This window comes from Euprymna scolopes, chromosome 15 (genome assembly GCF_053919585.1).
Source record: "Euprymna scolopes isolate OS-2025 chromosome 15, ASM5391958v1, whole genome shotgun sequence".
NCBI classification, from domain to species: Eukaryota; Metazoa; Mollusca; class Cephalopoda; order Sepiida; family Sepiolidae; genus Euprymna; species Euprymna scolopes.
In genome coordinates, this window is record NC_136496.1 from 99,096,113 (window position 1) to 99,123,105 (window position 26,993).

The window sequence follows — 26,993 nt, forward strand, 5'->3', positions numbered from 1 at the left end:
AATACTAGAATTAGATTGGACAGCTTTAGACAAATAAGTTTAGAGCTAAATTTGTAGGTATTACTAATATGGTTGATGTTTTGTGACGTGCTTCTTTGGTGATTTCTTCAAAGACTCAAGAACTGGATATTTTTTCAAACAAGTCTTCATTAGTAAGTTGTTTAGGTAGGAACATCTATCAACAGCATACATTATGAGAAGTTGAACTTTCATCCAAAGGTACGCCAAGAATCCTCTCCATGCTTCTTTTCAGCAAATCATGTTCAGTGAGTATCTACGTTCCCACGCTCAGCTCTAGTGCTGAGGTAAAGGAGGAATTCTACAAGAAGCTAGAGAGCACCATAAAGACAATTCCTGCTTCAGATAAACTATACCTCCTCGGTGATTTCAATGCCCGACTCCTGGCATCAGCAAGATGAACAAAAAGTGGACATACTCCTGTACATTCAATGACTAATGCATCACAAACATTCTTCCAAAGCCATATCACAGTGTCCTGTTACTGGTACCCACTGAATCTTGTCATCAACAGAAGAGACTTGCCGAAATACTCGCATCTACCACAGTGCAGACTGCGATACTGACCACCTGTTAGGTGCAACTGAAGCCTAAAAGAATCCACAATGCCAAGCAAAAACGACCCTGCATAAATACAGCCTTCACCTCTTTTCCCAACATATGCGCACACTTCGTAGACTGGCTCCAGGAAGCCTTAGAAGACTGTCCAACAAATACGTCGGAAGAGAGATGGAGACACATTTGTGAGGCCATCCACAACTCTGCCATGGACACCTTTGGTAAGCAGGAGAAGAAGAATCCAGACTGGTTTGAGGTGGGGATCACTGAACTAGAGTCAGTTATCTCAGCTAAACGCGTTGTGCTGCTTGAGTATAAGAGACCCTTCTGAGAAGACACTTGCTGCACTCAGGAAGGTCAAAAGTGATGTCCAGAAGACTACCAAATGCTGCGCCAACAAATACTGGTTGAACCTATGTAACAGCATTCAATTTTCTGCTGACTGCGGAAACGTTCGTGAGATGAATGCGGGACTAAAGGTGGCCTTTGGCCTAAGTGTAGTTAAGAAGACTGCACCACTGAAGTCAGAAGCAGACATCATCACAAACCATGGAAAACAAATGAAAAAATAGGCTGAATACTATCAGCAGCTATACTCCGGCGAGAATATCGTCACCAATGCAGCAATTGAAGGCATCCCACTCCTACCAGTCATGAATGAACTGGATAACTCACCCTCTCCTGACGAACTCACTGGAGCCATTGACACCTTCCCACCAAGGGGGCATTACGAGACCTCAGGTGAGCGATGAACAAATTTATCACATCAGTGAGGCGTTGACAGAGCTTCTAGTAACATTACTAGGCGTTTCTCAACCCATTTTCTTTGGAATTCACAATTCATGTGGAAATTGATGGCATCATACTTATTTTTAATTGGAAAAATTAAATCTAGAATCATACACTGTAATGTTGACAAAGCTTCTTAAGTGTTTCCTGAATGTAACTTCCGGTGCACATTTTCAACAAATCTTTCTCATCTATCGAATGGGTACTGGCAATAGAAATCAAATGAATGCAATGAAACATGGCGAGCTAAGACTTTTTCTATCAAATATGGAATCAAAGATTCCAAAAACACTTTATGTACTACAACTAACATTATTATGTAGGGAGAGGGCAGGCGTTATACGTGTTCTAAGGGGTGTTTATGGAAAAGGGTTGGGAAACCCTATGTTAGAATTAGCAGCACATTTACTGACTGCTTTAATGTTTAGTACAATTGCTTTTCATTTGTCTTCCAGTTTTGTTGGGTTTTCAAGAAGAGATGTTGACGATTTAGCACTTGCCTGAGTTAAGTTAAAAAATTGAAAAATTATGGAAAATAAAAGATCCAAAAGTGAATGTTAAGATTAAAGTGATGATCATTCCGCCCCAAAAGATGAAAGTTCCACTGCTCAATTTTTGGAAAGGGAGTCGAGTGCAACTCAATTTTTGTGGTAATAAACACTGGGTACACAGGAGGTCATGTGTATGCGGTGATTAGGGAATGGTTAGTACCATAGGATAGTTTGTCTACCACTGGACCTCACCCTTGGCTCCTTGTAGTTGTTGCATGCAACACCCTGGCTTTGATGAGCTTGCTAAACCAGGTGAGTGTAGCTAACACTTCTCAAACTTTCAGAGAGTTAAAATCAGGATGCGTCAGCGAAGCCTAACTCCCAGTGGAACAAGTGGAAAAGTTCACTTGAAGATCCAATGGCTGTGAAGACGGTGGGAGCAAGTGTAGTTCGGAGTGCTTTGAGCCGGATGTAGCACATAAAGTAGTCCTGGTGATCCACTGCAGCCTAGTAGTCTTGCGTAATGGTTTTCCATGTCACAGGATCAAGACTTTGCAATCTGAGAGAATAGGATTGCCCATGAGCACTTGTCTTCTCACTAGAAAACCTTCGCGCACAGATCAGTTTTGCAACGCATCACAGATTACTAATTTTTTTTATTTTTCATTTTTCTTAAACTTTTTCTTCTAGGGGATGGGACATCCAACCAGATGTCTGACATTTACCCCTATTTTAGTGAGTCCAACCAAGAGATCTTTTCAGGATTCTAGCCGTCCCTTTCAGTGCAATCGTTTCTATTTCACTTGCACTTGGTTCACCGGGTATGCTTGCTATGTACTTTTTAAAGTTCTTTTTCATAAGCCCAGTTGCTCCTATGATAACTGGTATAATTGAAACGTCTTTTAGTTTCCAATTTAGTTTCATATCATACATAAGTCCTTGATACTTTGTTATCTTTTCTCTCTCAGCTCTGTTAAGCCCTGTATCATTGGGTACACTGACCTCTATTATGGTCGCTTTTTTGTTTGCTCTGTCCCAAATCACTATATCTGGTTTAACAGCTGCGTTTTCAAGATATGTAGCAGTAGGGATTATGTAGTCATAGTGAATAGTGTAGTTGTCATTCCCAACTGTTCGTTCGGGTATATATTCCCAGGATTTTTTACTACACTGAATGTTGAGTTTCTTACATATCTTCCAGTGAAGGTATTTGCAAACTCCGTTATGGCGATCTGTATAATAACCATCTCCAAGTAGGACTTTGCAACCAGAAATCAGGTGGCCCACACTCTCAACCTCAGTGCTACAGAACCTGCATTTATTATTGTTGCTTAGGCCACACATCTTTTTGAAGGCGTTTGTCATGAGGCCCTGGTCTTGTGCAGCCAATATCAACCTCTCTTGGTCGTAATGGAGGGATCCTCTTTTGAGCCAGTCCAGGGAACCATCCCTATCAATATATTCTTGGGATATTTCAGTCGGTAGGTATTTTGCCCGTTTATGGTTGGTCCATTCTTCTGTTTTAACACTATGGAACTGGCTAGTGTATTTTTTCCGACTTTTCTGGGCTATGTCAGTGGCAGGCTTGTTTGGGTTCTCAGTATCATTTGTAAGGCAATCTTTTCCAAAATGAGTGGCAAGTTGTGTTATAGATGTTGTACTACTTGCTCGATTCTGATAATGGTCTTTAATTTTCATAAGCTTGGGGTTACAGGAACTTATGTACTGACCTATGCTGACGATTGTGGCTCTGTGTTGATGATTGACTTCCGAGAGTCCCATACCTCCTTCTCGCCTGGGTAGGTACAAACGGGGCATGCACTGATTTCGATAAATAACTCGGTACAAGGTTAACATTTTCCTTGTCTTTGTGTCAAGCCAATTTATGTCTTTCTGAGGCCAGTCAATAATGCCAAAACTATATGTTAGTACTACCATGGCAAGTTGGTTAATTGTCGTAGCTTTGTTCTTGTTTGTGATTTCAGTTTTACAGATTTTTCTTACCCGGCGTAAATATTCTTGGCTTAGTTTCTCTCTCATCTTGGAATGCTGGATGGACTCATTTTCATCAATGCCGAGTTATTTGTATGTTTCCTGTTCATCCATTTCTCTGATTACACTATTTTCATCGTGCTGTATATTTTCAGTAGATATCTTCTTGCCAGCTTTCAGAGTACACATAGCACACTTATCCAGCCCGAGCTTCATTTTGATGTCATTAGAAAAAGTGTGGACAATTTTCAGTATGATCTAAATCCTTATCCGAGCTAGCATATAGCTTAAGATCATCCATGAAAAATAAATGGTTTATTAACTTGGAGGATTCTCTTTGGCGGCTGTAGCTTAGATTATAAGCACCTTGGCAGTTCTTTAGAAGCTTACTTAGAGGATCAATTGCCAAGCAAAATAGTAGAGGAGATAAACTGTCTCCTTGGAAGATTCCTTTTTTTATTCTTATATTTGGAATGGATATCCTTCCCCCGTTATGGTTTAAGGTAATGGATGTTTGCCACTCCTTCATTTGGGCAGCTAAAATTTCTCGTATGGTCGGGTGGATTTTACATAATTCAAGGCATTTTAGTATCCACGAATGGGGTACACTATCAAATGCTTTCTGATAATCTATCCATGCCATATTTAGATTTCTTTTCCTGCAATCTTCCAAAATGGTCTTATTGATGAGTAATTGATCTTTGGTGCCCAGGCAGTTTTTCCTGCATCCTGTTTGTTCCTCCTCAAGATAATCACCGGATGAAAGTGTTCATATATGCTGTCAGCTATTAATCCAGTGAACAGCTTGTAAGTCGTGGTTAGGCAGCATATTGGGCGATATTTGCTGGGTTTTTTTGTTTCTGTGCTTTTAACTATTAAGCTTGTATCGCCTTTTAATAGCCATGATGGTGTCGCTTCATAAGCTTTCAACATTCTGGTGAAACATCTGCTATAATGATCATGCAATGCTGTTAGCTGTTTTAACCAGAAGTTAGATATGTTGTCGATGCCAGGTTTCTTGTGATTTGAAGCTCGTGCCAGCTTTGATCTTATTTTATCTGGCGTTATTTCTGACTCTGACATTTCTCTTTTATTTTTATTTGCATTGATAATATCCCCGATCCACTGGGCCTCTTCGTTATGTACTTCCTCTTTTTCAAATAAGGGTCTCCAGTAATCGTCTAATTCCTGTTTACATGGGGGATCTTGGATTTTAATTTCCTCTCTTATTAGATTCCTGTAGAAAGTTCTGGGATTGTTTGCAAAAAGCTTATTCTGTGTCTTTGCATTAATCTTTGCCATGCGATGTTTAATTCTTTGGGCAATGGCTGGTATTTTGCCTTCTAGTTCCTTCACTATGCTTCTGATATTTTTACAATTTGTTTTAAATTTCGCACAGATTCTTTAGACGATGTTTCTGAGTCTACCTTCCACTGTGGGTAGATTCATGAACTGCTTTAATTGACTAAGTTCCTTTCTACAGGTGTTTATTTTTTTTATCAGCTGGGCTTTCCATTTTGGTGTTACTTTGGTTACATTAGGTGTTTTATTTCTATTTTGGTGTTTATTCAGAGGAAGTATTTTGTTGCTAATGTACAGCCCAGCTGCATATGTGACGTTATTTAGCTGCCTAAGGTCTATTTCTTCTGGAACAAGCCTTATAAGAGCAATATTGACTTTGATGATCAATGACTTAAAGAATCTTGAGGCTTGTATTTTAGGTAACCTAGGTCTTTCTTCCATGCTCATATTGTTAACTTTTTCTATTGTGTTACAGAGTTCCTCTTCTATTTCCAATCTAATCTGTATGGGTTCATAGATGAGATACAAAACAAAAACTTTATCATCGGATCCGCACATACACACGAGGTACAACAGAATTAAAACGAAAGTTGGGAGATAATAACCAGTTCATGTACAAGAAATTTATTACAATGGAGAAGGAGAACTTAGAAATGGAAAAGTATATTTCGATGGCAAACCTATTGAGATTATTCAGAAGTTTTGTTACCTTGACAATATCATAGAAGCATATGGCAGAGCAGGTGCTTGCAAGAATTTAGAGAGGATGGAATAAATTCAGGGAACTTCCGTCATAACTAACTAGCAGAGCATTACCACTGTCGACCAAAGGAAAGAGCCTATCACACGTGTGATAATGTAATGAAGTGAAATCTGGCCGGTGAGGATTAAGGAGAAATCATGAGAATATGATGGAAAAGATAATGTTAGTTTCAAAGACAATCTTCTAAGGTCAGATTTAAGTCCATGTTTTGACAATATAGAGAAATGTGATACAGGAGATTTTGATGGTATGACCACATTAAAAGAATGGATTAAAGTTTTTGGTTAGTTAATTTAAAACAATGTAGCAGGGTCGATTCACAGAGGAAAGCCAAGAAAAAATGATAACGATGAACTTGTAAAAAACTTGGGGATGTAACCCATTCAATCAATTTCTAAAAGCCATTTCACACATGCCAACATGTAAAGCAGATAAAACCAAACGTGATTGTCTACTACTATTTACAATAACAAGCTGAGCATACAGCTATGTGTGAAAAAAATTTACTTTCACCATGACTAATGTTTGCACAAAATTTCAAAAAACCCAAAGCGTGGTTATTGAGAAAAGGGCAAACAAATGGATGAATGAATGATTTGAGGGCAATTTTACCCTCATAACGCTCCCTAGAAGGGCAACCAGAGTTATCCTCAAAAATCCGTTCTGGCAAAAATTTACTTTCGCAATGACTAATGTTTGCACAAAATTTCCAAAAATCTAAAGCATGGTGGATGTTCCAATCCCTCCTGTGTCTGGACACCAAAAAACCATGCAACAATTGCAACTCTTTGATAACAGAATGTAATGCAATTATAATACAGTGTCGTAACATTAGTATGTCTGGATGGATGCGAGAAAACGAACTGATAAAACACGCTTAAATGTTATACATAAAGAGAAAATAGAGAGAAAGTCAAATATTTTTTACCTACAAGTTATCATTTACTGACGACTAACCACACACAATATTTTCCATTCACTGTTTGTATCTTAGAAAATGTTGGTAAATTAATTCCCTTCATATAAAACTAGTAGCAGGTAAAAGGGTAAGCTATCTTTATAACCCCCCCCCCCCCCCACTCAACCCATACATCTCTTGCTGAACACACAGAAAACGCCTTCACATAATAGATTCATGGAATTAATCAGCATTTTCTTTCCAAATTAGTACATAACACTGAAAAACTACACTTGCAATGAAACCCAGCCCAGTTGACTTTCAGAGAAGGAATAATTTTTTCCGAATTTTAAGAGATTATTCATCCGGGACAATGCTGATCAAGAATATACCAACTTTGAGGATGTTTGTTTTGTGTGTGTGTGTGTATATATATATATAATAATATATATATATATATATACTATTAAGTAGACATACAGACAACTGCCCTCTATATAATAGAGGAAATAAATAATTTAATTTAAGGCAAACTGAATGGTGTAAGAAAAACAAAACAAATTATGCATTTTATGTATTTATTGTAGACATTGAAAAAATATTTTTTTAAATTCCATCTGATACAGTATTAAATCTTTTGGAAAGCTGCAACATCCATGCTTTGAATCTATAAAGAAAAAATTTTTTTTTTAGAATTTACAAACATGATCAGTAGAAAAAAATTAGAAAAAATAAATAAATGTAGGAATTTCTTTATAAGGTTAAAACAAATTTTTTTTACATTTTGAAATTAAGCGTTTTATGCAAACTTCAAGCAAGTTTTCCAGTTTTTACAATTAAAAAAAAAAAAATACCTTTGAACATTAAATAACTAAACTAAACCATTAAAAAAAAAAAAAAAAAAAGAAAAGAAACTTACATGATCTTCAAAGGCAACGATTTGATCTTCCAAATCTTCAAGACTAACTTTATCATCTTCTATTACACAAACAATGGTCAGCTTTTTGATACCATAAGCAAGTGGAACAAGTTTAGCTGGAAAATAATAAAAAAGTACTTGACACGACGACTTCACTGTAACTCAATTCGAAGGAAAATTTAATCAGAAATTGGGACAGACTTTTTAAAGATTTTTTTGCATTTCTAGGAGAATCGTTTCGTTTGCCCAGCTTGCTTCAATTTTCAAAGGTAAAAACTAATAGAAAATTTTGTGAATTGAAAAATACCTCACTCATGCGCCGGAAGTCTAGACATTGATGATCATCGCCTTATTGTCTGGTCATTTAGCATCGCCAGGGAGAGGAACATCACACGAATACGTGTGATGTTCCTCTCCCTGGCAATGCTAAATAACCAGACAATAAGGCGATGATCATCAATGTCTAGACTTCCGGTGCATGAGTGAGGTATTTTTAGAATTTCAGCACGGCAATGAAACGCCGTTTAATCAAATTTAACCTTTCATATGGAACACATGAGCATATATGCTAAGGTGAAAGCCACATGTGGAAGATTGAAGAAATTAAAAATCAGTCTCGAGTCAACCTTTGACAGGAGAGGACTTCATAGATTCCAGCCGATTGCCGACAACAGGCATCAATAAAAATTCTCATTTTTATTTCTATTAAAATACTCCTGCTGGTGGAGGGTTTGGTTTGGTTGCTTTTGTTTTACAGCATATCAACCCGTTTCAGGTTATTTAATGCCGAATCCAGTGATTTTTGAAGAAAATTTTTTTTAATAGAATATGTTTTTTTTTTAAAAGTTGGTTTCTATTTAACCCATAGTTGGGACCCTAACAGGTACTACCACTCCGGGTCAGAATGAACCTGGAAGCAATGGCAATTAAGGGGTGGCTCCACCCACCCCAAAGCCCACAAGTTGGGGTCTCATCATCAGATATAGTTTAAGGTCATATCCAGGACTGCTGGTGAAGGAAGAGAAGCAATTGACTGTTCTTATTGTTTCAATAAGACATGAAATAGATCATTTAGTCATTGTCGTATTTCTGAAAGACACAAGTGGAAAATATGTACACCTTTGTCGCAGTGTGTGTACCTCCTCATGAGGGCAGATTATCTATGGAGGATTTGACTTATTTGAGCATCATGCAAGGAAGTCACAATGTTATGAATTTCAGAATCAAACCTCAGCATGATCACACGCGTATAGCAGCAACAGCCAACGTATGCAAATGATCAAGCTGTGTGTGAGGTGACATCATGGCAAGGAAAAATGAAAGAAAAAGATAAAAGAACAGCGGTAGGGGTGCTATATACACGAGCCGAGACCAGGAAAAGACGTGTCCTAAATATGGTCCAACAAAGACATGGCAAGGTCTTGTTAAGCACATTGGAGTACAAGAAGACTTGAATAAGAGACAAGGTGCTATTCTGGAAAGTACTTGTAAATAAATGTCTGTGGTTTCGAAAATAGCAGTCTGATTTTTGTCTTGTTTATGTTTCCTTGCAACTATTTGCCTACAACGCGTGGGTTCCAGAGTGCCAACATGTAATGACTGTTGTACACTATACTTTAACAAAAAACATTTGTCTTAATGGTTTTTTTTATTAAAAGAAAAAAAATCTACTTACAAGCTCCCCACAGTAAACCATCCATTTGTATGGAGCGGACACATTCCTCAAGTTTCTGCATGTCAGTTTCATCATCCCAGGGTTTTACATCAATAGTTACTGAAGATTTAGCTATCACAGCAGGTTCTAAGGATAGAAAGTTTTAAAATGCCCTTAAGTAAAAGTTATGAGAAATTCAAACAATATAAATTAAAAAGATGCACATCTATTGAGATTTATTTTATTTCAAAATCGTGGGTTTTAGATAGTGAAATATTAATTATCATTGCTAAATAAACTAAATATTATCATCGCTAAAGTTAATGTTTTGCAAAAATATTTAAATAAGTATTGGATTGTATTAAAAAGGCATACAGGAAATACTTTTAAACTGCCCTTGATCTTTTGACTAGGACTAAAAGTGTAGTATCTGCTCATCTTTTCTCACCTGTCAGGGAAGGAGAAATCCTTCTAGACTGAGCAGGGATGAGAGTGCCAATGGCAAAAAATGCTGAAATCAAGGATTTTCTCAATTTTACCTTCTCTTCCCCATAAAATGTAACATGACAATGATCCTTAATTTACAGTTTTTAGAGTAATTACCCCCCCCCCCACTCTCTCACTTTATTATGCAAGATAAATCCTTAGTTTTATGGGTGAAAATGGTACACAGTGAAAAGTTATTAATAATACATGATCACTAATCCTAGGACAGTGGTACCCTCACCAAAAAACCCTTTCCTTAACTCTACCACTAACCAAAGTCTGAATGACAGTCCAATCCTTAAACAAAAAATGGTTTCTTAACTCTACAATTAAACCTAAGTTTGAGTGACACCCGCCCCATCATGGTAGCCAATGGTTTATGTTCCAGTTTAAAAAGTGTTGAGTTTTGTTTTATAAAAAAAATTTTCCCAAATGAAATAACTTGGTTCAGTTTTAATGGCGTTTTTTTGGCCATTTTTACTAGCATGTTTTCTCGCTTATCCACTATTCCATAAAGTAGTGTGTGTGTGTGTGTGTGTGTGTGTGTGCATATGTAAATGAACAGATTAAAAATATACAAACTTTTTGCTTTCTTCTCAGCATAAGCCTTTAATCGTTCTTGTCTAAGTTTTTCAGCTTCTTCGTCATCCTGTAAAATCAATGATAAAATTAATGAACATTTTTCTTGTCAATAGGAAAACTTGACATGGAGGGGGGGGGGTTACAAAACATTTACTTATGTTTTAGAACTTGAGATGAAGGTCGATAATTTGTCAATGTTTTGGTTGATGTAACCTTTGACCTTCTTCAGGTCGAATTGTTGAATCTGTATGGAATTTCAAATGGAACCCATTATTTAATACACAAGAGTAGTAAGTAAATAAGGATCCACATTAAAAAAAAGTGCTAGAATTATCCGTAAGAGCCCATGGCACAATGGATAAAAGTGTTAAGTATAATCAGTTCTAAACGAAATCTTCTGGAGGTTGAAGGTTCAATCTTTGGTACAAGCGATATTAATACAATTATGAATTACATAAGACTTCTACTCTGCCATGATGTAACGAGAGAAGCTATTATCTATGGATTGAATGAAGGTTTCGTTTGAAATTCTCTACTCTACATTTGCAAGTTGGACAGAAAGATTCCTGAATTTGTCAAGTTATATATGAAGATCGGAGGTTACATAGGCAGAAATGTTAGAGGGATAACATTTGAAATGAGAATGGTCGTCTAAAGAATTCAACTCTTTTGATTTTATAAAAGTGTGTTAGATATAGCAGGGCAACGCTGAAGGTATTGCTAGTTGATTGTTATGATCGTTGTAATATTTGTAAAAATAGAATGTTATCATAGCAAAATAAATATTTACAGACAAAATTATGTTAAGATGCTTAATAAATTAAAAATGTAAAACAGACAATTTAATATGCTGACCTCTAGAGTCCGACGTAGTTTTACGGAGAGGTCATTTTAAAAGTGATGTTGACTTTGATGGAGTGGATGGACAGCGATTATGTGCAGCTTTAGTGTTAAAGGTTAAAGATTTAATTTCAAACCTAATTTGCAAGTTTCAATGTTTTTAACTGATGCCAAAATATTTGAAATAAGTGTTACAGTTACACTGATCACAAACTAACACCCATACTCCTTTCCCAGGCAACACCGAGGGCAACTAATAAACAATGCAAAAACATACAAAATAGTAATTAATATACTGCAACATGTAGAAATTGCGCACTCTTCAACAAATACAAAACACATTTAACGATAAAAAGATCTGGTGACAACTATTTGAAAATACAGCTTAAGCGGAAGTAAAAAACAACTATAATTATTATTGGCTTAAAAAGTGGAGTTGTGCCCCATTTTTTTGAGAAGAGAGAGAGAGAGAGAGAGAGAGAGATCTTTCTATACCATAGCCGTTACAGAAAAACAAAGAAAATAAAAAATAAAAATCCAGGTCAGCATTTTTTTTTTCTTTTTTTAACAAAAACAGTTATTACCGTTACTTTTGGCACCACTTTAAAAAAAAATCTTTCTGCCACATGTTGATTTTTACCTGGCATGTTTCTCTTTCCTTCGCTGGCCTATTCTTGTCCTCTACTTTACATGTTCATTGTCTTTGACGTGGACTTTCCTTCTGACCACGTAATGCATTTCCACCCCCCTTTTCTCGCGCCAACTCACACACACGTTTTTTGGCTACTGCTAATTTCGCATGTGCTCACATACACTATGTTACATTGCTACAATCAAAATTTGCTTTTTTTTTTTTTTTTTTTTTTACATGGTGGTCAGGCCCGGAAGCCACTTAGGGATAAGGGTTATTGCAAGTACAGTACGTCAGTGTGGAGATTTAATGAAGTGTTTACTTAAGAGGGCGGTTCATTAGGAATTTGTTAACGTTGGCTTGAAGACATCCAAGTTGTAATCAGGTGGGAAGCAGGCAGACGGAACAGAGTTCCACAGATGTGCAGTTCTAAGAAAGAAGCTTTGTTCATGGAATCTACGTTTTGACTTAGGCACAGATAAAGAGTGGGGAAAAATTTTCACAGTGGATTCAGCTAGACGGGTGTTTTTCGTGAAGGATTGGCGAGGGGGGACCAGAGATTGGAATTCAGACGAGCACCTGCCATGGAAATAATGATAAAACAAGGATAGGCTCGCAACGTCTCTTCTGTGGGAGAGAAAATTTTTGATTTTAAGAATCTATGTAATATAACCACGTATTAAATGCTTAAAAATCAGAGGTAACAATTTTAAATCGAGATTTTCATTGTCCATTGAAAACATCTTTGAAGATAAATACCCCTAACCACCACTACCACAAAAAACAAAATCTGTGCAAGTATCAGATCATTTCTACTTAGTTTGTCAGTTGAATAACCTGATGTGTGGCAACCAGTTGGATTCAGACTGCATTTTTCATGTAGATCTTCAGTTCATCTTTGTAGCGTTTTTTTTTTTTCATATCTCCTGTGCAGAGGTAATCAGCCATATAATACTATACTATGTGTAACAACATTCACTCTGGGGTGTGCCAAGTCAGCTCAAAACGAGTTTAATATATTCCACCTCGATTGGTAGCCAAGTCAGTTAGCAGCTTCATGTCTGCCACAGCACAACTTTAGCATCCTGACGACATGATCAAGCTAGCTAAGTTACTGTTGGGTGTTGATAGTTTCTATAGAGACATAAGTCTTATCAAGTATTTACATATAGGACAGTATCATGCCAAGTTAACCTCGGAAAGTATTTAATATGAAATGTTTCAAGAATTGTTATGTAGAGTTTGTAGCAAGTTCATGGCTCGTAGGAAAGTTGCGATAACTACTTAGAGTGAATGTGAGTGTAGAAATAATGTTTTAAGTGGAATTTTCCATTCAAGATGAACTTAGGTTATAGGTCATTGTCGAGCTGGTTTGTTCCCTGTTGATTGCGGTATGGCTTTGGTCCTGTGCAGTTCTAGATCTACCTTCCCAGGCTTTGCCTTTTTCCCCTTGAGAAAAGGTTAGTTTATTGCTAATCGCCAAAGAACTCCAACTGGAGAATACCGGCCATTTTTTTTTCGCAGACTAGTCTTGTTGCATCACGTCACTGTGGGAGTTTAATACAGTAGAACCCTGGGATACGGCATTAATCCATTCAGGGATTGGTGAAATCGCCGTATGGCGAGGCATAAGCAACATTTTATACAGTACATAATAAAAATTAACAAAAGACAGTACAGTGTATAATACACATGTATAGAATCAAATAAAATTATAAATAACATCGTAGCTAGGGGCTGGAAAAACATTCCACATAACCTGAAAAATCGTATCCGAGGGTTCTACTGTATGATTAAATTTTTGTATTACATTATTTATAGCCTTTATTAATCCCTAACTGTGCATCAAACATACCATAATACTTTGTTGTTGAATTTAATTATAAACGTCCATACAAAATTTTAGTTAGATTGGTCCAGTAGTTTCAGAGAAAATCTTTGAATAAATGTGGTATTGTGGTGACCAATCTCTATATAAAGAAGGGATACCATAATACTTCTTTTGCATCTTATAACAAAACTCCATGCAAAATTTCAACCAAATGGCCTAAGTAGCTTCCGAGAAAAAGTGGAACGGATAGACAGACTGAAATTGTTAGTAAAATAAGTGTTGTTACACTGAGAAGTGTTAGAATGAAAGTCAAACCTGAAGTTTTCTCATCTTATTTTTTGAGTTACGTTTTTGAGCTACTTTGTAAAAATACAGTTACATACTTTGTAAAAATACAGTTACATACAAAAGTCATGAGAAATATATAAACCAGTTTTACTACTACAAAAAGTCAACTATCCATGAACATTTCTGTTCACAGTAAAAGAATTAGTCCACCACATGTTAAATGGGATCTACCAAAAGCGAAACTCAAGCATCACAGAAATAAAAGTACTTACCTCATCATCATCAAAAAGATTACACTCATCTTCATCCTCCTCCTCCTCCTTTTTATCAACTTCCATTTTGTCTTCTTTCACCTTTTCAGATGTTTTCAGTTGAGTGCTAAGAGAACTAATCATTTTTCGCAGCTCTTCTACAGCTAGAAGATAAAATCAAATGTATAAACATTAGAAACTGAATTTTACATGTCGGATAGAGAGCAGTTGAGTTTGTTTTATGGCATATCTCTTCACAGGTCAATTAATAAAAATAAAATAAACTACCACCTTACATTGATTAACATTTATCCTCAAGTGGCTATTGGGCCTTGATAAATCGTGATTACCTTGTAAAAAAAAAAAAAAAAAAAAAAAAAAAAAAAAAAAAAGTACAGCCATAATTACCCAAATATTTTTTTTCTTTTTGTCAGTTTGACAAACAAAAGTTTTGTAATGAGGGGAATATTTCAATATTTAATTTGTCCCACATTACCTGAATTTTAAATCTCGGAAAATATAAAACGAATCATCTCTAGTATTAGCTCATTAGTCATGCAAGACCATTTTCTCAGCTCCCTGTTTATATAATGAACAGACGGTTTCAATTTTATTCTTATAAACTTTACTTGCAGAGCTAATAAATCAAAATCATTGGGTAAATGTCTGAACAGTTTTTAAATTTGAATAAAATTAGTGTATAGGTTTATTGTATGTATATGGTGAGAAAAGAAATAATATTCTGGTGAGATGGAGAGATGAAAAAAGAACAAACCAAGTTATATGTTCATCACAATTTCATCTTTATTTCAAGACTTTCTCAGGATGATTAAATTAGAGGAAAAAAAATTTTTTTTCCCAATATTATCACCCTAAGGAAATCTTAAAATAAAAATGAAACGTTGAACATATAACTGGGTTAGTTCCGTTTTTATCTCTCCATATATATATGTTAAAAAGATTAACATTATGAACATTTTAGATTTTTAAAAATATCCACAGCATTTCCAGTCCCTAAAGACTCAATTTTGTTCAAATCTATTATTCTAGCAATAGGGGAGGGGGGGGGGGAGGTCACCAAAAACCGTCCTCTCATGACGACGACCGGTTCTACGCATGCGTCAGATGACATCATGACCTGATTTAGTTTAAATAGTTGAAGAACTGACTAAATTTCATATACATCATGTTAGGTCAGTTGGTTAGAGCGTTGGGTCATTATCTAAACGTTTTGGGTTCGAATCATGGTGTGAGATGTCTTTTTTTTTTTCGATTTTTTAAATTGAAATATTGAACCAGTGTTATTTAAGCCATTTTTCACGTAACGTTCGTTTTTCTGTATTTTTTTTTTTTTTTTACTTCGCTTATTCTTAGGTTTTCATTAACACCCCCGACCGACCACACACATCCAAAAACACCCGGGTACCCACCGATTTTTAAAATTTTAATCTCGAAACAGGCTTATTTAAGCCATTTTTCACGTGTTTTTTTTTTAAAGTTCGTTTTTCTGTTTTTTTGTTTGTTTTTTCGATTTTTACATTTAACATCGTTCGTTTGCCTTACGTTAGTTTTTTTTTTGTTTTTTTCTTTGTTTTGATTACCCCCACCCCCTGGGTACCCCCCCACTTCGTTTTTCTGTTTTCTTTTTTTACTTTGCTTATTCTTAGGTTTTCATTAACAACCAAACACACATCCAAACACTCGAACAACGCCGGGTAGCCCCCCCTGCTAGTCTATTTATATAAAAGCGAAAATGTGTGTATGTATGTCCGCTAAAAACTTTCGACAGAAACAACGAAAATTGACAAACTCTGTATCATATTGACGCCTCATCCTTCGCACGAAAAATTTCGAAAAATTGGCCAAAAACGTTCATTCACCCCGAAATTGACAATTTTCGACAGGGGTGGGGATAGGTTGTTCAACAAAAACGGTCCTCTCGTGACGACAACCGGTTCTACGCATGCGTCAGATGACGTCATGACCTGATTTGCTTTAAATACTTGAAGAACGGACTAAATTTCATGTACATTGTGTGAGCTCAGTTGGTTAGCGCATTGGTTCGTTATCTAAATGTTTTGGCTTCGAATTGTGGTGTGAGATGTCTTATTTTTTTCGATTTTTTTAAATTTAAATATTGAACCAGTGTTGTTTAAGCCATTATTCACGTAACGTTCATTTTTCTGGGTTTTTTTTTTTTACTTCGCTTATTCACCCCCCGACTACACACCCAAAAACACCCGGGTACCCACCGATTTTTTAAATTTTAATATCGAAACAGGCTTATTTAAGACATTTTTCACGTGTTCGTTTTTATGTTTTCTTTTTTTACTTCATTTATAACTAGCGGGGGTACCCGGCGTTGCCCGAGTGTTTGTTTCCGGGACGGGATGGGGGGGGGGGGGGGAGTTTTAAAAAATGTTATGGTAGGTAAGTAGGAAGGATCAAACCCGGAGTCATGAGTAAAAGTAGGAAAATAAAGTGTGAAAAAAAAAAAACCATCTGCAACGTTAACAGTTCGGCCATCAAGAAAAGTTCATTCCAGTTGTTTAGGAAAAAAAAAAAAAAACGACTACGGTAGGTCGGCGCGAACGTGAAAATATAATGTGAATTTCCAGCACGCTAACCACTACGCCACAGAGCACTGCAGCTTAGTTTAGTGATTTTAAATAACTTCATATGAAAGAACTACGAAACCAAACCGGTGTTCTCTTCTCAACTGTTCCTTGTGAACGATCCCCAAACGGTGTTAAGTGGTGGCAGGGGGAGGAGGAATTTATTAGAGAGTAAATATTTTACCACTTCCATTGATCTTAACCGATTTTGGCCGTGACTTCTCAGCAGAAAAAGTATAGAAATCTAAGATTATCGAGGAATTTGAGAAATAATAAGCCTATAACACACCTCAAATATTGTTCTGTCGTTTGTGCATATTATATTTGCATGAAATATCTTGATTTTTAATCCTATTAATGTCAAAATCAGACAGGAAAAAATGAGTTCATTTTATTTATATATAGACAAATAAACCTGGTTATTGACCTCATTTGCTGAATAGCTATTGCTTACGTCGTCGTAACGCTTTACAACTTCCGTGCGCACACCTGTCAATTTGGTTCTTACTTAAATAAATTCAAACATCTTTCAGTAACTCATTCTGGCTGCCCGATTTTATTTTTGGGCTTCGGGTTCGATCCTACCAACTTTTACCCCCCCCCCGTTTCTTTTTTATTTTACAGCACACACACACACACCTCCAAACACCCGGGCAACGCCGGGTACCCCCGCTAGTCTATATCTATATATATATAAAAGCGAAAATGTATGTATGTATGTATGTATGCTTTTCCTCGATGTCCACAAAAGGCTTCTTTCAGAGAAGCACTTGCTCGGTTCACAACTTCTTAAAACTTTTTATATCATCTATAAATTGTAATATCTCAGATTTACCCACGGAGCTCACCTGTCTATTTAATTTTATTGACTTTCAAACGTTAATTATTCCACATTTCCAGCATCGGCACGCGTTACATTCGGTTTTCGGTATAAAAAAAAGCAAAACTCGACTCTAATCACAGGCCGAAAGCCAGTTGTCTCAAGAGAGCTAAGTAACGTTTGTTCAATGTCGACTTCGTCATATCAAACTGTAGCTTTCATTTCGCTCCTCCTAATAAACAGGGAGCGGGTTTTTAAAAACAAACAAACCGATTTATTCACCTCATTCAAAACTGTCCAGCACAAAATGCTTACTGCTGAATACCTATTGCCGTCACGTCAATCAAAAACGCGCACCTGTTTTTTTTTAACACTTTACTATTTTCCAACTGCGCGTCGTGAAGGCTTCATTTTTTTTTCACGGGCACCTATTTTTTTTATTTTTAATTTTTATTTATTTTTTTTTTTTTTACATTTTCTGTTTTTTTTCACATACCCCGAAAAACACCCGTTGTTGCTTAGAGCGCTGCCTCATTATCTAGAGGTTTTGGGTTCGAATCATGGTGAGACGTCTCTTTTCTCTCGATTTTTTAAATTTTAATATTGAAGCAGGGTTATTTAAGCCATTTTTACTATCACTTAGAAGTATTTATATACCCCCTAGATAATAATATCTAGGATTTGGGAACACGGTCGTGTCTAGATTTATTTACATCGACTTTTATAAAAATCGCGCTATTTCGCTTGTTTGTCCTGCTTTTTAGTATAAATAAAGTGAAACTAAATTCAAACGGAGTGTTCTCGGCTTTAGTGCCAGAACGTCCAGAAAGCAATCAGCTTTTCATCAATGCGGTGGAAACCTTATATCAGACAATTGCGTTCATATGGACACCGACATGTTGGGAAACTAAACGAAAACAAACTTGACTGCGGGATTGATATTTGACCTAATTCACTTTTTAGTTTATTCATAACTTTTTTTTTTTTTTTTTTTTTCGCTTTAAGTATTCGAGTTCGACCTCCCTTCCCTCAAACTTTTTGGTTTTTCAAACACCTGGGCACCGCCTGACTGTTTTTTTTTTTTTTAGAAGAACATTGTTTTTATAATATTTGGTAAATTTTTAGATTAGGTCCACCTCCACAATTTTCTTTTAAAGGTTTTCGACTATGCTGAATATGGAAATCCCATTGAAATTTTGCAGAAATAAGTAGTTATCGAGATATAAAAAGTATTATGCATTGTATTCTTTGGCGACCGTCTGTATTATGCGCGCGTCATAAACAAATCTACGCGCATAACAAAGATGACTGCCAAAGAATACAATGCATAATACAACTTTTTATATCTCGATAACTACTTCTTTCTGCAAAATTTCAATGCGATTTCCGTATACAGCATAGTCGAAAACCTTTAAAAGTATTTTTAAAAAAAATTGTGGAGGTGGACCTAATCTTAAAAAATACCTAATATTTAAACAGGGTTATTACTTCGCTTTGTAATCATTTTACCCCCCCCCCCCCCCCGCCTCTAAAAACCCGGGCAACGCCGGGTACCCCCGCAAGTTCAAAACTATGGTACTGTTCCCGGCAATCACACCGGGAAACGTCCAGAAGCAATCAGTTTTGATCAATGTGGGGCCAAACTCCTTATATCAGACAATTGCTATTCAATCTGGACAATGGGGAGCTGGTCATCTTGGGGGGAAAAAGCCAGTCAAAGTTGGGTAAACAAGCCCCACCGCAAAAGTTAACTCTGCTGCTTCTATTTGACCTCATTAATGAGGTCAAATAGAAGCAGCAGAGTTAACTTTTATTGCGGACACATGTCAATTCTGTTTTTAATACTTAAATAAACAAATTCAAATGTGTTTCCATCAGTATTTCGCGGTGGCCCAATGGTTAACGTCGCATGTTTTTTTTCACACTTTAATTTCCAACTTTGCCTCAAGGGTTCGAGTTTGATCCTCATACTTACCAACCAAAACATTTTTTTTAAAAGTTTACCCCCCCCCAGTTTGATTTACCCAAAACTACACACACCTCCAAACACCTGAGCAATGCCGGGTACCCCCCACCCCCCGCTAGTCTATAGATATAAAAGTGAAAATGTATGTATGTTTGTATCTGTGTTCGCTTTTTTTGTATGTCTACAAAAGGCTTTTTTCAGAGAAGCGGTCGCCTAACAACTTTTTAAAACTTTTTATATCACATGTAAATCATAATATCTCACAGTTAACAACAGGGCTCACCTGTCTATTTAATTTGCTCGACTTCGGGAAGGTAAATATTCAACATTTGTCGCTTGCCGAATGTGGGTTAGTCTTTTTCCTATAACATCTTGGGAAAATAAAAATTAAAAAAAAAAGCGTTCCCACAGTAAATGAAATACTATCCCGCAGTCAAACTTGACCTCATTAAGTCATTAAAACGTGCACCGGCCAAATCCAAGTAATTAAATAAATTCAAACGTGTTTCCGTTAGCATCTCGCGGTGGCCCAATGGTTAAAACAGTCGCACTTTTTTTTTCACACTTTAATTTACAACTTTGCCTCAACGGTTCAGGTTTGATCCTCATACTTACCTACCAAAACATTTTTTTAAAATTTACCCCCCCCCCCCAGTTTTGATTTACGCAAAACCACACACACACATCTCCAAACACCCGGGCAACGCCAGGTACCCCTCGCTAGTAGATATATAAAAGCGAAAATGTGGGTATGTATGTATGTGTGTGTGTTCGCCTTTTGTGTATGTCTGTAAAAGGCTTTTTTCGCTGGACTTTTCGGTTGGCTCATTCCTTCTTAAAACTTTTTATATCACGTCTAAATAATAATATATACGAGTTATGAACAGGGGGTCGCCTGTCTATTTAATTTGCCCGACTTTCACGCGTTATTTTTTTCAGATTTTTAGAGCGTCCCGGTTATCTTTCGCTTTTCAGTATAAAACAAGCGAAAACTGGCTTGCAGCCGCGTTATGTTTCAAGGTCAAACATCATACAACTTAAGGTTCTCGCACCTGTTAATTTCATTTTATAAATGTTAAATTAAGGTTTTTCATTCCTCTTCTCTCGTGGCCGAGATGGCTAGGTCACAGGGTTTTTTCCCCCATTTCGTTTCCATCTCCACGTCAAAGGTTCGGGGTTCAAGCCTACTTTTCTACTCAAATTCTTTTTTTCCTTTTACACCTCCAAACACCTGGCCAACGTTTTGTTTTTTTTAAAACAGGGTTGTTTTGATCACCCCCGCCCCCGCCCAACACACACCGACAAACACCCGGGCCACGCCGGGTACCCCCCCCCGCTAGTCTATATATATAATAGGCAAAATGTGTGTGCAAAAGGCTTTTTTCGTCGGGATTCGGGGGGACTATCGCTTAGAACTTTATATACCCCTAAATCATAATATGTACGATTTGTGAACACGTGTTGTGACTAGATTTATTTAGAGTGACTTTTACAAAATTATTGCTATTTTGGCCTCTCGCGTGTTTGTTCGGCTTTTTCGTATAAAAGCGAAACTGATGTGAAACTAACAAGCTGTTCAACTAACCCGGGAACAACGCTCAGAAAGCAATGGAAACGTTTGGTCAATGTCGGTTTTTCACTGTCATATCAGAAAATTGCTTTCATTTGAACAACCCCAAAGTTGAGTAAACAAACAAAACAACTCTCCCGCAGTAAAAGGATTTAATCTCATTAAACATGTACTTAAAAACTGCGGAATAGCGTGAGGTTTGACCTCAATTCACTTTTTAATCAGTCTTACATTGCTACTGTCACCATAGTGCAGGTGTTCAGGCTCAGCCTATTGGCCTCAAGGCTCCGGGTTCAAGCCTACCTGCCTCCCCCTTTTCTTTTACACCTATAAAAGATTTTATTTCAACTTTTAAAATTTAACTTTTTTTTTTTATATTTAAACAGGGTTAAGTTTTCCTTTTTGTTCTGCTTTATCCCCCCCCCCCACAAACACCTGAGCAATGCCGGGTAACCCCGCTAGTTTATAATATAAATCCATCTGTGTTTAAATATATGCATGAATGTAGGTATGTTTATGTCTCGCAAAAACTTTTGACAGAGACGATTGATTTTCATGAGATCGGTATCATTTTGAAGCTAAACCCTTTGGATGACAAATATCGAAAAATTGGCTAAAAACATTCATTCCTTCACTCTCAACTGGGCACTTTCTTATAGGGAGGGGGGAAGTTCGCTTTTTTTCGCCGATATTTTCAAAAGTCATTGCCTCTTTTTCGATTTAGCCTTGATTTAAATCTATGTCACTTCCGGTTTGGCGATGGACACAACAGCCAACGCGTCACTTTTTTTTTTTCACTTTCTTTTGCTCCTTCGCAGTATGCGTTTGAGCTTGCCTGCCTACTACAACTTTTTTTTTTTTTTTTTTTGCTCAACACCTACAAACACGCGGGCTAGTACTAAATAGAGTTTAAATTGAGGAACCATTTTAAAAATAAAAAGTATAATTAAACAAAAACATTTTTATCACCTATATGCAGGTTTTTATTTATTTATTTACTAGCAGGGGTACACGGCGTTGCCCGGGTGTTTGGAGGTGTGTGTACTGTTAAATAAAAAAGAAACCGGAGGGGGAAGGGTGAAAGTTGGTAGGATCGAACCTGAAGCCCTGAGGCGAAGTTGGAAAATAAAATGTGAAAAAAAATCATGAACTGTTCAGCCAGCCAGAATGAGTTACTGAAAGATGTTTTAATTTATTTAAGTAAGAACCAAATTGACAGGTGCCCGCACGGAAGTCGTAGAGCGTTACGACGACGACGTAAGCAATAGCTATTCAGCAAATGAGGTCAATAACCAGGTTTGTTTGTTATAAGCGAAGTAAAAAAAGAAAACATAAAAACGAACGTTAAAACTTAAGCGGGGGGTAATCAAAACATTGAAAAAAAAAAAAAAAAAAAAAAAAAAACTAAGGTAAGGCAAACGAACGATGTTAAATGTAAAAATCGAAAAAACAAAAACGAACACGTGAAAAATGGCTTTAATAAGCCTGTTTCGATTAAAATTTTAAAAATCGGTGGGTACCCAGGTGTTTTTGGGTGTGTGGTTGGGGGTGAATAAGCGAAGTAAAAAAAAAAAAGAAAAAAAACAAAAAGAAAAAAAAAACAGAAAAACGAACGTTACGTGAAAAATGGCTTAAATAACACTGGTTCAATATTTAAAAAATCGAAAAAAAAAAAAAAAAGAAAAAAAAAAAAAAGACATCTCACACCATGATTCGAACCCAAAACGTTTAGATAACGAACTAACGTGCTAACCAACTGAGCTAACACAATGTACATTAAATTTAGTCATTTCTGCAACTATTTAAAGTAAATCAGGTCATGACGTCATCTGACGCATGCGTAGAACCGGTCGTTGTCACGAGGGGACGGTTTTTGTTTTTTATCAACATTTACCCATATTGATGACGGTTCAAGGAAGAAATTTCTCAAATTTATGTTTATTAGATAACAGTTTAATGTAATTGCTAAAAAGATTCATATTTTAACACAACTCGAAAATACATGGAAATAGACGGCATCATTTTAACAGAAAATTAAAAAATTATTTACTTTGTTTTAATTTATTATTTTCCTCTTCAAGATGATGAATTCTTTGCTCCAGATGATTTCCAATGCCACCATTTGGAACCTGAAAAAGATGCAAATATTCTCAGACAAGTATTTGGACAATTGACAAATGAAATAAATTCTATTCATCATATTCTTAAAAGAGACGAAACAAAAACAATTTATTAGAATTTAATCAGACTTTAAATATTTTGTGACTAAATCTTCAAGATATTCATAAATTAAAAACTTTAACATTATACTTTTGATTGGTCTGACTTATAACTCATTTTGGAATTCTTTATACCTACCGTAAAAATTTTTTTATTGTACTACAAACTTTTTGGAAATGGTAGGGTCCTATATTTTAACATTAGTATGCAAATAAAAAAATCCATTTGGATTTTAACTCTACAAAGAGTCCATAGACCCTAATAAAAATAAGGTGATTCATGCTCAACTCCATTAAACATTTGAAAAGAAAGTTAGCATAAAACACAAGACGTCATAATTTCATAGAAGCAAATCATTTAAAATCAATTATCTAACTATATTTCATAATGGAGATTTGGTATCCAAAACCAAAACTATGTTTCTAGACATTTTTTTGTACAGGTATTTAAAATTGTTGTAGGTTCTTGAAAATTTAGTATGTTATATACTAAGAGATGACTGACCAATTTTTATTTCAAGTTCAAATGAACAACTACAGCATGAATTGGAATATACCCAACTAAAGCCTGAGTGTCACAGCTGGTGAATTTCAAAAAAGCAATCTGGATGTGAGGACCCTTTAAAAGAAAAATATATAATAGAAAGGTGAGGGACTACTTGATCTATGAAGGATAATGAGCACTATAGATCATGGTCCCTAGGCAACACTGTTTAAATACATATTCAAATTATGCTTGCCCTTTACAGAATAGATTATTTAAGCATGGTCCATAAACTGCTGAAGTTTTTCTTGTAACAATTGTAAACGTTTTTTTTTTCAACTTTGTTCCTTTACAAATTTTATAATTTGTTTCTGGTTACTTCTAAAGAGGACACCATTGAAACTAAAAACGTTGAGATCTTCAGTCTTTCATTCTACCAACCAAGATAATTATAACAATTCTTAGGAAACATTGGAAATTAATGTACATATTGGTTTTCAATGCTTAGAGGAAATAAATGTATGCATGCACAGATGAAAAAAATTTTTTTTTTCCTCTCTAAATTTTTAATCTTCTACTTCTGGGGCAATTTCCACAAAATTATGAGTAAAATAGAAACAGTTTAGCAGTAATAATAATAACAAATTTTTTTTTAATCAATTTGGATCCTGCTAAGCATATCTTAAAAATGGATTGCTTCAAGCAAGAAATGTTAGAATCATGAAGCAAAAGCAGCAACATTTTTTTAAAACTGATCTATCAAGCTAAAACAATTTAACTATGAAAGAAAAAGATGTGTTCCATGGCACAGTTTTCATTAGAGGAAAACTATTTTAATGCAGTGTATATTTTCATGTTTTATTACAAAGTCAAATAATACTATGGTCAAACAAAGCTTCAAGCATGCAGCAAAAACAGTAAAATATGCAACTATTCATTCTAAACATTTAAGCTTTCTCAAATCTGAATGGCCGAAAAAGTTGGCAATTACTATTCTGACAATGTTTGACAAAATAGTATGTTAAAAACTAAAATAAAATAAGCATCAACTCACTTATCAAATATTTTTACATTTATTAAAAAACATTTAAATTATGAAGCTATTGACAAATTTGTTTACACCCTTTATACAAACAATATATTTAATTCAGAATTCAATATTGATGTGGGAATATGTAAAAATATTTATGTGTTATCTGTAACATGCATCTTTCATATTTAATTCACAGATATTTAAAAAAAACAACCCTTTTACTGCGTATGTGGAACTTTATTAGCGATATATTTAAATTTAGTGATTAACTATTAATGAAGCGATATATTTAAATTTAGTGGTTAACTGTTAATCAGCTTGGTCTATAATTTACAGCCAGTTTGTTTGAATTTTAATGTAAATTTTATACATTGTAAATTTTATACATTGTAATTTATGCAGCTTAAGCCATTTATTTTAAAATAGGTTATTGCTTGTGGTGTATGATTAAAACCTAACCTAGTGAAACAATTGTGAAGTGGTACTGTTTAAATGGAGAAGCTTTGCTGATCACTGGGTTTTTGGTTTAAGTTTTGATTTTAATTTTTGGTTTTGTATAGTTTCAGGGTTCCATGGACAAATTTATCTTTAGTTGACCTTTGATAACTAAATATTTTCCTTTATTAGCCAAATAGAAAAGTTACTATGTGATTTTTGGAATATGACATTTTTGTTCCATGATGAGTATGTACATCAAAGATTTTTCTATACATAATTAAATTTTTCTTTTTAAATAAACCATTTTGAAAACAAATATCTGAGTTTCTCCAGGTTTTTTTTAAACGGGCTTTATAGAAAAAGTAAAAAAAAATGTTCTATTAAACTTTATTATTATTATTATTATAATTGCTTAATGTTCAAAAGATTTTTCACTCAGCAATAAGCTTTGGAAGATTGTTAATGGGAAAAAACTTGCAAATTGAACCGTTTCACTGGCACCATAAAATTTTATGATTAAATATTGCCAGTGTTGTGTTCGTAATTAAATAGAATCTGGATTTATTCTGTATTAAATTTATGTTATTTATCTAAATTTTGTCATAGATTTTATTATGGATGTAATGTTGTTGATAGTTTTATATATTAGGTTTTTGGTAAGTGTTAATTTGAATATGACAGATTTGTTATAATCCATTGTTTAAAACATTTATGATTAAATGTGTTTTTTTGCTGCATATTTATACACATATGCATAAACAACATTTTATATGTCAGTGTTGGATGGATGTGTGCATTTGTGTCAGAATATACGATTTCAATTAAGAATCTGATATGGGGTTCTAATCTGTTGATTTGGGAGTTGAGTAGCTATAAATATAGCTTCATTAATTCTGAGATTTTAGACAGTAGTTCTTTGGGCTTCAATGTTCTTACATTTAGGAGTTTTCTGAAGGGAGGTGCTTGTGTTGAGATACCTTAATATGGTACAACTTTGCTATCAATAAAAATCTTTGCACTCGTCACATTGTATGCGACATATCATATACCTGGTTTGTATGGCGACATTGACATTGTTCATATATAAAGAGAAATCTGGATATTAAAAAAACTTTTTGCAACAGAGGTGAACTATTTACTAAGTTGTATTCCTATTTCCTATGTGTGGAGTAGATTGAACTCATACATTCAAACCCTTTGTACTGAAATACAAAACAGATTAACTCTTAAGGATATTATAATAGAATAGGTGTGTATATTGTCAAGTTTTAAACTTTATATTTTCAATAGAAAATTGGAGATTTATAACAGTCTATACATTCAACTAAAGCAAAAATTCAATTAAAAGAGTTTTTCTTCATTTTTTTCTACAAATCAATGCATTAAAGATAAAAAAAAAATCTGGTAACATTACAAAAATATATTTTAATGAAGAAAATGCATGCAGTATTAAAAGGACTGAGTAATTATGTGCCTGTTGTGTGGGAGTTACCTTTTTCCATGACAGCTAAGAGATATGAAGCAAAGTCATCTTAATTCTACATTTGTAGGATAG

General features: G+C 35.2%; 1 protein-coding gene across 1 annotated transcript in view; it reads right to left on the bottom strand.

Annotated features, from left to right (window-relative positions):
* Positions 1–7,372: 7,372 nt before the first annotated feature.
* LOC145294029 (elongation factor 1-delta-like) overlaps positions 7,373–26,993 on the bottom strand; it is a 46,642-nt gene continuing 27,021 nt past the window's right edge. Inside the window, exons 4-9 of the mRNA XM_080141011.1 lie at positions 23,315–23,393; positions 14,315–14,457; positions 10,453–10,519; positions 9,406–9,531; positions 7,731–7,846; positions 7,373–7,478 (exon numbers count right to left, since the gene is read on the bottom strand). Coding sequence (XP_079997137.1) covers positions 7,440–7,478; positions 7,731–7,846; positions 9,406–9,531; positions 10,453–10,519; positions 14,315–14,457; positions 23,315–23,393 — 570 coding nt within the window. The 3' untranslated portion in view covers positions 7,373–7,439. The remainder of the gene's footprint in view (positions 7,479–7,730; positions 7,847–9,405; positions 9,532–10,452; positions 10,520–14,314; positions 14,458–23,314; positions 23,394–26,993) is intronic.